The sequence below is a fragment of the Ananas comosus genome, linkage group 17, assembly GCF_001540865.1.
Source record: "Ananas comosus cultivar F153 linkage group 17, ASM154086v1, whole genome shotgun sequence".
NCBI lineage: Eukaryota > Viridiplantae > Streptophyta > Magnoliopsida > Poales > Bromeliaceae > Ananas > Ananas comosus.
Genome location: NC_033637.1, coordinates 3,430,815 through 3,443,091, shown reverse-complemented (window position 1 = coordinate 3,443,091; position 12,277 = coordinate 3,430,815). Strand labels below are relative to the sequence as shown.

The following is a 12,277-nucleotide window of genomic DNA, read 5'->3' as shown; positions in this document are numbered from 1 at the left end:
GGATTCGGGTTCGGATTTTTGAAAACCCGATCTAATCCGACCCATTGACATCCCTAAAAAAGAAGAAAGTGATTATAAATATGTTTGAACACGGTGAATCATTCACCGTGTTCAATTTAGCAAGCGACCTCCGAGCCCGCCCACGTCGCGCTTGCGTGGCGCCTGCGTGGCAGGAGAGGGCCATTTTTATAATTATAAATTTGTTGGAGCAAGTTTTAAAATAAAATTTTTTCAAGGCCATTTGCAAAAAAACCCCACCATAAAATTATTTGGTGGCCAACAAAATCTTAGTTGAAATTAGCTTTAACTAGATTTCGACTCCAATTTATAACTTTTGACTCGAATTCTTAAGATAATAGTCTGTGACTCGAATTCTTAAGCTGATGATGTAAAATAACTAAGCTTTGAATTTGGACCGTCATATATCAATAATTTAGTCTTTGCCGCTTGCGCCAGTGACAGCCGCTTATTCACTTATTTTGTTAGATTACTGAACTTTATATTTCTGGTCAAAAGTGATAATGTTTTCAATTGCGATCTATGCTCCATATCATCCACCTTATTAAGTCAAAATTGATGAGTGTAAAATAAAACTGAAGTAGTTTAATTTTATTAAGCGAAAACTCTTTATTTTAAATTTTTTTGGTTTGTATAATTTAGTCGTTAGATTTAATTTACTTCTCTTATATTTAATAACTCTAATGGCTACTAGCATCTTCCGTTAACTGCCAATAGCTAATAACAAATAAAAATGGTTAATTCAATATGATTTTAGTTTAAATTAGTTTAAATTGAATCAATTTAAACTAAATCAATCAAATGATCAAGTGCCAATAAAGAGAGGGAGGTTTAGGAACCTGTTTCAAAATGATATGTAAGGGGGTTCAGTACATTTTCACTTGTAATTTCCGCTATTTTTAATCACAAAGTTCGCTTAACAAATTTTTTGAACCATTATTTTTGGAATTTATAAAATTATAATTTTTAAATGAAAATGTCCTATATTCTTTCTCTCTTTTCATGCCTATCCGTTTAATATTTATGCAATATAAAATTTATAGGTAATATGAAAGAAAATGGGCCAATTTGCATAAAAAATCCACTTATTTTGGGCTTTTGCAAAACCGGGCCACCTTTTTCGTTTTTGCAAATTCGGTCCGCTTTTTCAGCAAACTGACCAAAATACCCTTATTACTTTTTCTCTTTCCTCTTTCTCTCTCCTCTTCGTTCTCTCGTTCTNGCAAAGAGGTTGGTGGCGGGGTGGCAGAACTTGGCGTACATGAGGAAGAAGAAGAAGAAGAAGAAAAAGAGGAAAAAAAAAAGAGAAGGAAGCTTCTCCCGCAGGAAGAAGAAAAAAAAGAAAGAGTAAAAAAAAAAAAAAAAAAGAAAACTGTTCCTGCAGGAGAAAGAAGAAAAAGAAGAAGAAGAGAAGAAAGAGAGAAAAAAAAAGAGGATGGTGGCGCGGCCTCAGCAAAGTCGGAGGATTTGGGTTGAGGCAGGGGAGAGGGGCTCGTTGCCGGCGACGTCGCCGGAGCGGACGAAGGCGACGTCGCCGGGGCAGGGGTGGCGTTTCCGCCTCTGCTGCTCTCTGGGAAAAAAAAGGAAAAAAGAACGACAAAAAAAAAAAAAGAAAGAGAAAAAGGTACAAGGGCATTTTGGTCAGTTTGCTAAAAAAGCGGACCGAATCTGCAAAAACGAAAAAGGTGGCCCGATTTTACAAAAGCCTAAAATAAGTGGATTTTTTATGCAAATTGGCCTTTAAATGCTACACGTATAGCCCTTATAGAAGGTGTTTGATTTTTTAAAAAAAGCATAAAAAATTATGTTTTAAAAAATTTCATAATAAAAAGTATTATTTTCATAATTTCTGTTCTTAAAATAAAAATCTGAAAAACGTAAGTAAGACTTTTTCATAAAATTTGAAGAAAAATAAAAAATTTGTAGTAATCAAACTGATAAAAAATATTGTTTAGTGAGAGAACTATTTTTTGATATATCTGTTGGTGAAGCAAGCACCACGCAAAATTGATATTTTTTGCATGTATTGAAAAATTTGTTTGCAAATACTAAATTTGAATCGATATTTAGAATTTAGAATTAGAGTAGAGCTGCTATACTATTGGAAGCATAAAGTAGTTGGTGCTTCTGATTTTTTAGCTCTTAGATCAGTCCAATTAATCATTTCTAATCATTGGATTAATATTATTAATCAATAGGGATCACTCAACCCTAGGGACCACTCCACTCTAATGGGATCGTTATCATCCCAATCGTAAAATTTTTTGATCTAAGGATTAAAAAATCAGAAGTACTAATTACTTTATGCTTCCGATAGTAGCTCTACACTTAAAATTATATGATCAAACATTTACAAAATGATAAATTGATTAATTAAGTAGGCATTTTACACAAAACCCCCCACAATATTAGTATATTCTCCGCTCAGGCGAAGAAGCCTCATTGAGCAGAGTTACACCCTTTTCGTCTCCCTCCCTAAAAACAAATAAAAGCTTCAGCTGAGAAAAGCGGCGAAAAAAAGCCAAAACCCCCCGTCTCTCTCTGTGTCGCTCTCGCCATTAGCGAGCTCGGTTTCGTCGCTTCCTCCGAAACCCTCGTCTCTTTTCTCCTCCCCTCTTCTTCTTCTTCATCTTCTTCTCCTTCTTCTTCGTCTCGATTCCCCGAGTCCGCGATACGGGTTTTGTTGCCCTCATCGTCCTCTCCAAATCCCACTCCATTTGCCTCCCTTTGTCTCCCTAGAGATCGCTTCTCGAATCCCCAATTCCCCTCAGGTTTTGGAGGGATTCGCGACATGGGTTTTGCTCCGTCGGGGCTAGTCGCAAAGCCCTCTTGTGGTCGCCGTGTGATTCCATGTCTCTTCTTACTCTAGACCAGTTCTTGTCGCAGCCCCTCCTCCGTTGCTACCGAAGGAGGGAGGAGGAGGGCGAGGAGGAAGAGGCCGGGGCGAGGAAGAGCATGTACTTGGCCGAGAAGCCTCGACCCGTGGATTACTACAAGGAAGAAGCTAGGGATATGATGATCCAAGTCGTTGGCAATGGCGGATTACCGCCGCAGCAGCCGCCGCCTCCGCCGCCGCCGCCGCAGCCGCAGCAGATGATCTTCACTGAGAGCAGCGGAGAGGACCATGAGATTAAGGCCCCGAAGAAGCGGGCGGAGACTTGGGTTCAGGAGGAGACTAGAAGCTTGATCAGCTTTCGGAGGGAGATGGATGGGCTTTTCAATACATCGAAGTCGAATAAGCACTTGTGGGAGCAGATCTCGGCGAAGATGAGGGAGAAAGGGTACGATAGGTCGCCGACCATGTGCACCGATAAGTGGAGGAATTTGCTCAAGGAGTTCAAGAAGGCGAAGCATCAGTCGAAGGGGAGTGGGTCGGCGAAGATGTCGTACTACAAGGAGCTTGATGAGTTGCTTAAGGAGAGGAGCAAGAATGCTCCTTACAAAAGCCCTACTGCTTCCAAGGTTGATTCCTATCTGCAATTCTCTGATAAAGGTATCAGACCGCTTGTGTAAAGTTTGATAAATGATTAATGCATTTTTACATGAGTTTGCTTTTCCTTGATGATTACTTCTTATTGGTAATTTGCTATAGCATGATGATATATGAACATGATTAGATAGTCAATTAGCTTGATACTTAGTTGCTATCCAAGTAACTGCGGCTAGACTTTTGGTTGCAATTAAAGCTTTGTACAAACAAGAGTGACCTTACAGTTTCCATATTGTCTACTGTGAGCGTGGGAATAGACTTCTTGAGGATAATGATGTGAACCTTTTTGCAGGATTTTGCCTTCATCACTGGGGCATAGATTAGTGAAAGATTTGATTCGCAAAATATCAGATGGAAAACATTTATCTGTTTGAGATGCTTCTAATTAATTTCTGGCCACTATGGATTTTACACTACACATTGAAGTAAAAGAGAAGTGAGCTATTCAGCGGACTGCCTTGTTTGCGTGCTTATTGTTCTGTGTACATGCTGATGCCTGTGTGAAAGTTCAAAGTGTTTTCTACAGAACCATTTGTTCCATTTGTGCTCTCTTGATCTATCAGATTGCATAGATTTATCATATTTTTTTAGGAAGAACAGGTTGGCCATTACCTTTGTGGCATTTGTTCCCAATATGGAATTCATAGACTTAAGAAAGGCAGCTCTGTATACTCAATATTTCAGTTAGGCATTGCCATTTGTTTTCTGTTTTCATTATTGCATTATGTGCTCTCTTTATGCTATGCTTATCATTTTCCTTTCGTACTTTTCAAACAGTGATAATTGTTTACATTTTTTTTTGGTTGCGTTTCAAGCTGATATATGCAGTATAATAGTATATTTCTTGTCCTTCGGGATGTTAAAGAAGTAACCAATTAGCTGCACATTACTTATTTTTGTGGGCTGGACAGATATATTGGTTGCATGAATTATCTCAAACTAGAAATTATCCTGTTTTGGTATGTTAGCTACATGAATAAGCTCATACTCGTAATTATTCTATTTATTGTTGTTAACCTAATCAATTGATACATACTGTTCTTTGTCCTAGGTTTTGAAGATACTGCAATTCCATTTGGATCTGTTGAAGGTAATCGACTGTTTTTTATGTTTCATGACTGTTTCCTTTTTCTACGTGATATCCTTCAGAGCGGAGTAGTGGACTACTTTTTGTTGTCTCTCATGATTCTGATTTTGCATCCCTGGCTTTGTAGTGTGTATTATTAAGCCAAGTGATTTTTTTTTTTCAACACAAAATGCTTGGTGGAACATACATTATTTGTAATTAAAGCTATGTATATGATTTACTAGCTGGTGGTAGGTCAACCCTTAGTGTGGAAAGACATTTGGAGAGTGAAAGGCATCCTCTTGCCATAACAGCTGCTGATGCTGTAGCAACTAATGGTGTCAACCCTTGGAATTGGAGGGATTCCTCTGCAAATGGTAACACTTATATCTTGAAAATTTGCGATACCTGTTAATATACTTTCTCCTGAGATATTATTTTAGTACTTTGAAATGTGTTGATTGTTAATTTGAACACTTAATTTTTTTTTTACTTAAGTAGATTGTTTTTGGTTCTGATATTATCTTTTTCAGTTTTATGCGTGCGTGCACTTTCTGTCCAAAATTCCTAGCTTTTGTTAGGGGTTGCACATAACATGGAAAACCTATCATGTTATATGACTTTTGCATCACCATTTGCTCTAAACAAGGCCTCCAAACAATTTTATCATGTTAAATGACCTTTTACTGAATATTGAGTAAAATCATCTAATAGTATCAGTTGTCGTATGGAGAGCAAATGCGGAATGAAACATTGATTTGGGTGGAATTGAATCTGTGGATGACATTGCAAAAAAAAGGTTAGATTGAGATAGGCATGTCTAAGAGAAAAAGATTAGACACCAAAATCACAGTTCATCAGAAGTTCAGCAAATATCAAGTAATACTACTATATAGCAGATACTAGTATTACTGAAAGGGAACGACCTGTCCTTGCTGCTTAAGAGTCGACATTTAACCTTTTATCTCTGAAAAAAAGAATATGCAAAGTAAAATTTGCTAATTGCAATTGCAATTTAATTAGTGCTCTTTTAGTTTATTGGGTGTCCTGGATTGCTTTCACTCTATTAATTAGTCTTAACCTTATTGGCAGGTGGCGACAACCATCCTTCTTATGTTGGAAGGGTTATTTTAGTCAAATGGGGAGAGTACACTAAAAGGATAGGTATTGATGGCACTGCTGAGGCAATTAAGGAGGCCATCAAATCAGCGTTTGGATTAAGAACTAAAAGGGCCTTTTGGCTCGAAGATGAAGATGATGTAGTTCGCAGCTTTGACAGGGACATGCCATTAGGAACTTATACTCTTCATCTTGATGAGGGTAAAATTAATATACTTTTGCCAGATAATTGAACGATCTTCTTTTAGTTTATAATATTCATCATATATTTCTAATTTTCTACAAATTTTGTTATCTATCATCATACGTGCATCTCACAAGGCCTTTTTCTGCTTCATATTGGCCTATCCAAGGTAAGAGGCAAGGACTAGTTACGAGTACTATACTAGATGATTCGTGGAAGGATAAAAACAAATTAGGATTATTAGTCCGTTCAAAAATGCTTGTAGTTCAACTTTTACGAGAATTAAGAGATTAAAATCATGATTTAACTGCCTAATCCTTTTGGTGCAACTACACTAACAACAATAGAAACGACAATAATTAGGCAATTATTAGTGGTTTGGCCTTTGCGGAGAAAAGAATGTGAAACAAGCAATCTCTTAGGAAGGAGAGAAATAATACACTAGTTGACAATTGATCATAGTTAAATTAATGAAAGCTTACAACTAGTCTCTATGGATATGGCTATGCTACATAGAAATCAAGTTGTGCCTACTGATTCCATGAAACTCCCTCTTCTAACTTATATAATGCAAATTTCCCTTGTATCCAGCTTATCGTAATATTGTGTGGTTATCCATAACTGCATTTGCTATATACACAATGGAGATTTTATAATGACGGATATGAATACTTCCGCTTTATGACTTCTCGTGTATAATCTTTTCAGGGATAAGTATCAAAGTGTGCATGTATGACGACACAGATCGCATACCAGTCCAAACTGAAGAAAAGACTCTCTACACTGAAAAAGATTTTTGCGACTTTCTCTCACGCCGTGGTTGGACTGGACTAAGAGAACTTAGTGGCTTCCGAAGTGTTGATACATTGGATGAGCTTCGTCCGGGTGCGATGTATCAGGGCATAAGGTGACTGAGATTAAGAGAGATCTGAAACATTCAACTCAGTGAAGAATATTTACTGATTTTTTTGAAGAAGTTATACATACTATTGTTGGCCTGAATAGAAGCAATGACCTTCTATTTTGGACTATATGAAGTTACTTTATTTGCTTTAGCACGCATAGATCTGATTTAATGTTTGAACTAGTGTTTATTTTTGTATCTAGGGGCTCATGAAACTGTTACCAACCCACATATGAGTTGGTTAGGGCTCTCAAATATGTAGATAACCTTCACACTGTGAATCTTGCCGGTAAAAGCCTTCAGACATGTTTTCTGTTGGTTTAAAACTTTCTGGTCGATGAATGCGGCGAATGTAAATTTTATTATTTATCATCTTTTGGTGTGTCTTTTATTTTTCCTCATTTTGACGTTACAGATGGGAACCATTAAAGGTGAATTTCCCTTTTGCCTCAGACTTAATATTAATTGCCATCAGAAAAGTAATTTCCGCCGTAATTCCAAGTAAATTTTATGCAATTTTCTTTTCGCATAATCTCTCAATCAAATCTGTCTTCGTTGCATTGTTTTTACCTAATGCTGCAGTTAATTTGTTTAGTTGGAATTGGGACAAAATTATCCTTTTCTTTTTCTTTTTCTTTTTTTTTTTCATTGAATTGTTCTATCTGAATTGTTCTATCTGAGATTCAAACTTCTGCATTTCCTGTTGATCCTTTTCGTCAAGTTCCTCATCAAGTTTCCTTGTTTATGGGCGAGAATGATCAAGTAATTGTAAGTTCAAAAGTTACTTTATAGGACATAGGATGATAGTATTTGATAGAAAATTTCAATGCAAGACATGATACTTTTGCTGGAAGGTTGAATTCACCTGGTGCAATTTACCCCCAGTATCAGTATTGAGTACATAATTTGAAATTGACATAAACATCCCCTGAGAGAGGGTGCACCTTCCATTTTGCAAATAGAACTGCGTCAGGACATGCTACGATTTCTTGGTCATCATCAATGAACACGACGAACAATTCGTTCTACTTCTTCTACTCCTACAGATAGTTCGAGAAGCATTCTCTTGTGAACGATTTGTCTACTGCATATCGATTCCTTCATCAGAGATTTAAGTTCTAAAAAGCTGTGGTAATTTCGTAGAACCAAAAACATTCAACACATAAAATTGAACCAATCTAAATGATTGTTCTCACATTTCAGCACAAGATGCCATTCAACGGCCGATAATCTCCCTAACACACATGCCTCAATGTGAATGAACGGTTCACAGCCACTTATGAGCTTCGAGAACAGCGGCTACTGCTCGTCCCATTCATCGTTCTTGTATGAAACCAGGGTATCCACTTTATGTATCTGCATCATTCCATGTAAAGCGAGAGAGAGAGTTTAGCTTGGAACAAAGGCAAGTGATCAACAATTTTAGCGAAAAATAGATGACTGAGTTTACTCTAATAAGAATTATAGATTGTTTAATTACCTTGGTGTCGAAAGAATGCAGTTTAACCATCTGGGGATTCTGTATCAGTTTGGCGTCGCTCTCAATCCAAGTAAATGGAACAGCAACATCTTTATCAGTGTAGGCTAAAACATCAAACACACCTAGAAAAAAAAAAATATTATAGCCATTATTGCCCATTACAGTGAAAAATTCCTGGAAAATAAGGGGGAAAAAAAAGAGATAAATGAACAAGTGCTTTTGGTCTGGCTTATGGAATAACTTTTCTCCTCTCCAAAAATCGAAGCTTCAAAAAACAAGATGTTTGGCTAATCGATTGCCTTAAGCTTTTGTCATTGTGGAGAACTAAACTGTACCGCGGCTCTATTTCAGAGTTTTTGCTTTTGCTTCAGATAAACTACTTAAAAAGCACTTCTACATAAACTCTAAGCAAAAACGGCGCAAGACTCCCTAGGAATGGGAACGGCCCTATTCACTATCTTAACTCAACTTTACCAATCTTTCTCAATTAAACAAGTGAAGATAAAAGGGTAAGGAAATGACTCACAAGGTTCATCAAGACAGGGCAGGTAGGTGATGCAGGAGGCGATCTGACGCATGATCGCTTGGATCTCCCTCATGATTTCTTTATCACTCTTCTCCCTTATGACCCTGAGAACAATCACACACACACAAACAAACACTATTATTAACATACTTCAGGAATCCGACCCCTCCGCGGCCGCCCTTTCAACTCTTTCTGTGTTCTTCCTTACTGTTCAGTGTTTACAACAACTCACCCTTTCTCGACAACCTCGGCGTCGGTTTCGATGTTGAAGTTCCACCGCTCGAGAACCTCCGAGGTCGCCTTACTCATTATCACAAGAACAACCCTCTGCAGCTTCCCAGATTCCAACCATTCTATCGACAATAGGAACAAAAATCAACACTGCCAGAGATTCAGAATACTAAAAAAATATTGTTGACAGTAAGTTTCGAAAACAAGAATGTGACCTGATAATTGAGAAGTTAGGCTCGCGATGAACGATTTGACGCCGTCGTCCTGCGTCAGCAGCATAGTGAGCCCGTACTTCTTCACCTTCGCAAAGCTTTCCTCGGGGTAGACGCCGCGATTGTATAGTATGCTGCAGATCAAATCTTACACATGTTAGCAACATGTCTCCGAATCCAAACCAATTCAAGAAATGCGAAGAAGAAGGAGAAGGCAATCTCTCACCTGTTTGCAGCGTAGCCTGCGAGTGCGGCAAAAGAGCGAACACGACACGGGCGCAAAGAGATCAAAAAATGAAGAAATCAGGAGGATTTTTTTTTTAAAAAAAAAAGAGGAATGGGTAGATCATGATACCGAAGAACTCGCCGACGATTGCGGCGGAGCCCTTGAGGGTGATGATGTCCTTGGAGATGGTTCTAGAAGCCATTTGATCCTTCTTTCTCGATCCGAAGGCGCCGAACGGGGTTCCAAAGAAGCGATCTGAAGGAGAATTTTGAAGCAAAAAACAGCAACAAAAAGAAAAAATGGAGAAATTTGAGAGGGGGGAGGTTTAACGGCTAGTTTTTTCTTTTTTCTTTTTTGTTTCGTTTGAGATTTGGGGTGAGACTTGAGAGGGCGCAAAGGTCGCTCCAGGTTTTTAAAAACTGGTATGCCATCCAACGGTCGAAATTGAGATGGGGCCCACCCACTAGCACTTGTATAGCGGATCTCGTTGGGGTGCTCGTAGAACCCGATAACCCGTTATTAGTATCAGAATTCAAATCAGATCCCGTAGTTAATTGGATTTTTAATTCCGGTTCAACTTTGAGAACCTATTCCGTCATCGAACCATTCTGTAACATACATACATTGTATTTCTAAAAAATCAATATGCATTGATTTGCTCAAATAGTTAGTGGCTCAGTTTTTCAGCTAAAAAGTTAATAAGTTTTGGTTCAATCTGGTGTTACTGCCGATCAAGTTCAGTCATGTTTTTTATTCACGCCAACTCCGCTTAGAATCTCTCTAATGGAATTTATAAAAAAAGTTGAGAATAAGATCCAAACATCAGATTTAATGATATTAGGAAAATTCCGTAGTACTCACAAACGGAGAATTAGATATTAATGATACTTTTTTTAGAATACATTTGTTCTCAAAAAAAAAAAAAAAAAAACCTTACGCATCATAATAGTTCAATCAAAACATGTTTTATATTTCCGCAGAGTTCTACAACCCTCTGTTATTCTCCATGAATGATTTACTGTAATTTTTATTCCAGAATAGAATGGCAATTACAAGCTCTTCTTAATGCAGCAATAAGAGAGCAACACTCAAAAAATAATTGTGAAAAGCGAACTCGAGAATCGCCGATGATCTATCAGTTTGGATCCGAGAAGAACTTGTTGATCGACGGCATGATCTGCGGGGTTTTGTTGCGGAGGAACTTCCGAACCCCGTGTTCCGCGTATCTCTCTCCCTCGTCGAAGTTGTCGAGCACTCCTGCAGCTCTATTCTGCTTATTGACTCTGCACACAATTAAAATTACACAGCAATTTGTAATTTAAATTGCGGAGTTTAGTGTTTCTTTCCTTCTTTATTTGCCAGTATCAAGTAGGAGTTACTAGATATGCCAACTATGGTAGAGATAAACAAGGATGAATACAACAATTCAATTAATTTGCGACGATAAATATATCATAAAACCAAGGCAAAAGCCACACAACTATAGTCCAAATGACTAAGAATGAAGCTTCCAAGGGTGTAGAGAATTTTAGAGAACTTTTATTCGAAGTGTTAGCTGCAGTAAAAGCAAACCTCTACATCTTCTCTATTTAATTCCAAGTAAAGAACATTTGGCGGAATAGCGGAGATATTTACAACTTTCTCTTTTAGAACCTTTTACGTTGTACAATTGAAAAGTTTGATTCAGAATTGAACCAAAATAAGCACTCGGTCAACTACATTTCGTGCGCCTGTCGCACTCGAATCTCAGACACGGTGTATTCGAACAATTCCGAGAACTATTTGGTTTTGCTGAAATTTTGGAATCATATCATGCTCATGGTTTAGACACCAACAATGTTCAATTCGAACCAATTTGATGCAATTTTAAGATGTAACTATTGTCGTACGCAAACTCATATGAAGTCAATATACCTCACTTCAGGATTTGTGGAGATATTCCTGATCAGTTGCATGCCACATATCCCAACAGCTACACCAACAGCCGCGAACAAAGGATACACCTGCGCCAAAATTATCAACTTCTTTGAGAACAATAATAAACTCTTACGTGTGGCAAAGGACTTGGTGGTTGGTACCCGAGATCCAAGTTCGAATCCTAATTAATTCACATTTCCAGCTAAGTTTATTTTCAAATAAAATAAACGAAGCGGGTAGCGTATTACATATCTCTCAAAAAAATAATAAACTCTTGCGTGTATAAAAAAAATTGAAAAACAAAAAAATCAAGAAGGTTTGCACAATTACAGATAATTTTGAGAAGGTTAAAAGAACTTTATATTAACTTTGTATTATAGCGATCGATCATCTGAATAACTTCAATTGAATATTTGAGTCATTTTGTTTTCATGCAGTTCGAGATTAGTAAATAAATTCACATAATTAGTAAGAAAAAGAGATCAAATCAAAATTAAAAGAGAGGGAAATCGAAAAAAAAAAAACCTCGGGCCTCAACCATCTGTTGAGGGTGGAAGAAGCCATTAGATGTGGTGATGCAGAAGAAGAGAAAACGCAGGCTTCAATAAAACTGTGATTTGCTTCTTGTGGAGAAAAAAAAGCACCAAAAACTCAGCTATCTATTTATTTATTTTAGACAATAATGTTGAACACATATAAAGTCTCAGTTTCACACCGTAGCGTTTGAAAGAGATTATTCTGTTGGGAATCCGGTACTCGCCCCGGTACCGGATCTCGTGAATCCGCAACCCGCTCCGATACCGACTGCTGTGGATCCGGTATCGATTGTTGGGATTCCGCAACGGAAACGTCAAATCGGGTTTTTACCATAAACCCGTCTCCTCAGCAGATGCTGATTCAATCA

The 12,277-nt window shown here is 37.7% G+C and overlaps 3 protein-coding genes across 3 annotated transcripts; 1 reads left to right on the top strand and 2 right to left on the bottom strand.

The window, feature by feature from the left end:
- Window positions 2,733-7,156, top strand: LOC109723205 (trihelix transcription factor GT-1-like). The gene is made up of 5 exons (XM_020251488.1): window positions 2,733-3,511; window positions 4,560-4,598; window positions 4,820-4,951; window positions 5,667-5,894; window positions 6,586-7,156. Exons 1-5 carry the CDS (start codon window positions 2,869-2,871, stop codon window positions 6,786-6,788), a joined length of 1,245 nt encoding a protein of 414 aa, XP_020107077.1. The 5' UTR covers window positions 2,733-2,868; the 3' UTR covers window positions 6,789-7,156.
- On the bottom strand, window positions 7,624-9,881 carry LOC109723206 (mitotic spindle checkpoint protein MAD2). The gene is made up of 7 exons (XM_020251489.1): window positions 9,586-9,881; window positions 9,457-9,472; window positions 9,234-9,364; window positions 9,020-9,140; window positions 8,788-8,891; window positions 8,262-8,383; window positions 7,624-8,137 (listed from the first exon to the last, which is right to left on the bottom strand). Exons 1-7 carry the CDS (start codon window positions 9,656-9,658, stop codon window positions 8,081-8,083), a joined length of 624 nt encoding a protein of 207 aa, XP_020107078.1. The 5' UTR covers window positions 9,659-9,881; the 3' UTR covers window positions 7,624-8,080.
- On the bottom strand, window positions 10,403-12,093 carry LOC109723446. Its single transcript, XM_020251802.1, has 3 exons — window positions 11,899-12,093; window positions 11,371-11,459; window positions 10,403-10,739 (listed from the first exon to the last, which is right to left on the bottom strand). Exons 1-3 carry the CDS (start codon window positions 11,935-11,937, stop codon window positions 10,592-10,594), a joined length of 276 nt encoding a protein of 91 aa, XP_020107391.1. The 5' UTR covers window positions 11,938-12,093; the 3' UTR covers window positions 10,403-10,591.

What these genes read in the sequence shown, in the direction of transcription:
- LOC109723205 (XM_020251488.1), top strand. Translation starts at nt 2,869, where the DNA reads ATGTCTCTTCTTACTCTAGACCAGTTCTTGTCGCAGCCCCTCCTCCGT. An exon ending in TCCATTTGGATCTGTTGAAG is followed by an intron (nt 4,599 to 4,819) that starts GTAATCGACTGT and finishes ATGATTTACTAG; the next exon opens with CTGGTGGTAGGTCAACCCTT. An exon ending in GAGGGATTCCTCTGCAAATG is followed by an intron (nt 4,952 to 5,666) that starts GTAACACTTATA and finishes CCTTATTGGCAG; the next exon opens with GTGGCGACAACCATCCTTCT.
- LOC109723206 (XM_020251489.1), bottom strand. Translation starts at nt 9,658, where the DNA reads ATGGCTTCTAGAACCATCTCCAAGGACATCATCACCCTCAAGGGCTCC. An exon ending in GCCGAGGTTGTCGAGAAAGG is followed by an intron (nt 8,892 to 9,019) that starts GTGAGTTGTTGT and finishes GATTGTTCTCAG; the next exon opens with GGTCATAAGGGAGAAGAGTG. An exon ending in TGCATTCTTTCGACACCAAG is followed by an intron (nt 8,138 to 8,261) that starts GTAATTAAACAA and finishes GGAATGATGCAG; the next exon opens with ATACATAAAGTGGATACCCT.
- LOC109723446 (XM_020251802.1), bottom strand. Translation starts at nt 11,937, where the DNA reads ATGGCTTCTTCCACCCTCAACAGATGGTTGAGGCCCGAG. An exon ending in ACAGATGGTTGAGGCCCGAG is followed by an intron (nt 11,460 to 11,898) that starts GTTTTTTTTTTT and finishes ATTTTGGCGCAG; the next exon opens with GTGTATCCTTTGTTCGCGGC. An exon ending in TCCACAAATCCTGAAGTGAG is followed by an intron (nt 10,740 to 11,370) that starts GTATATTGACTT and finishes AATTGTGTGCAG; the next exon opens with AGTCAATAAGCAGAATAGAG.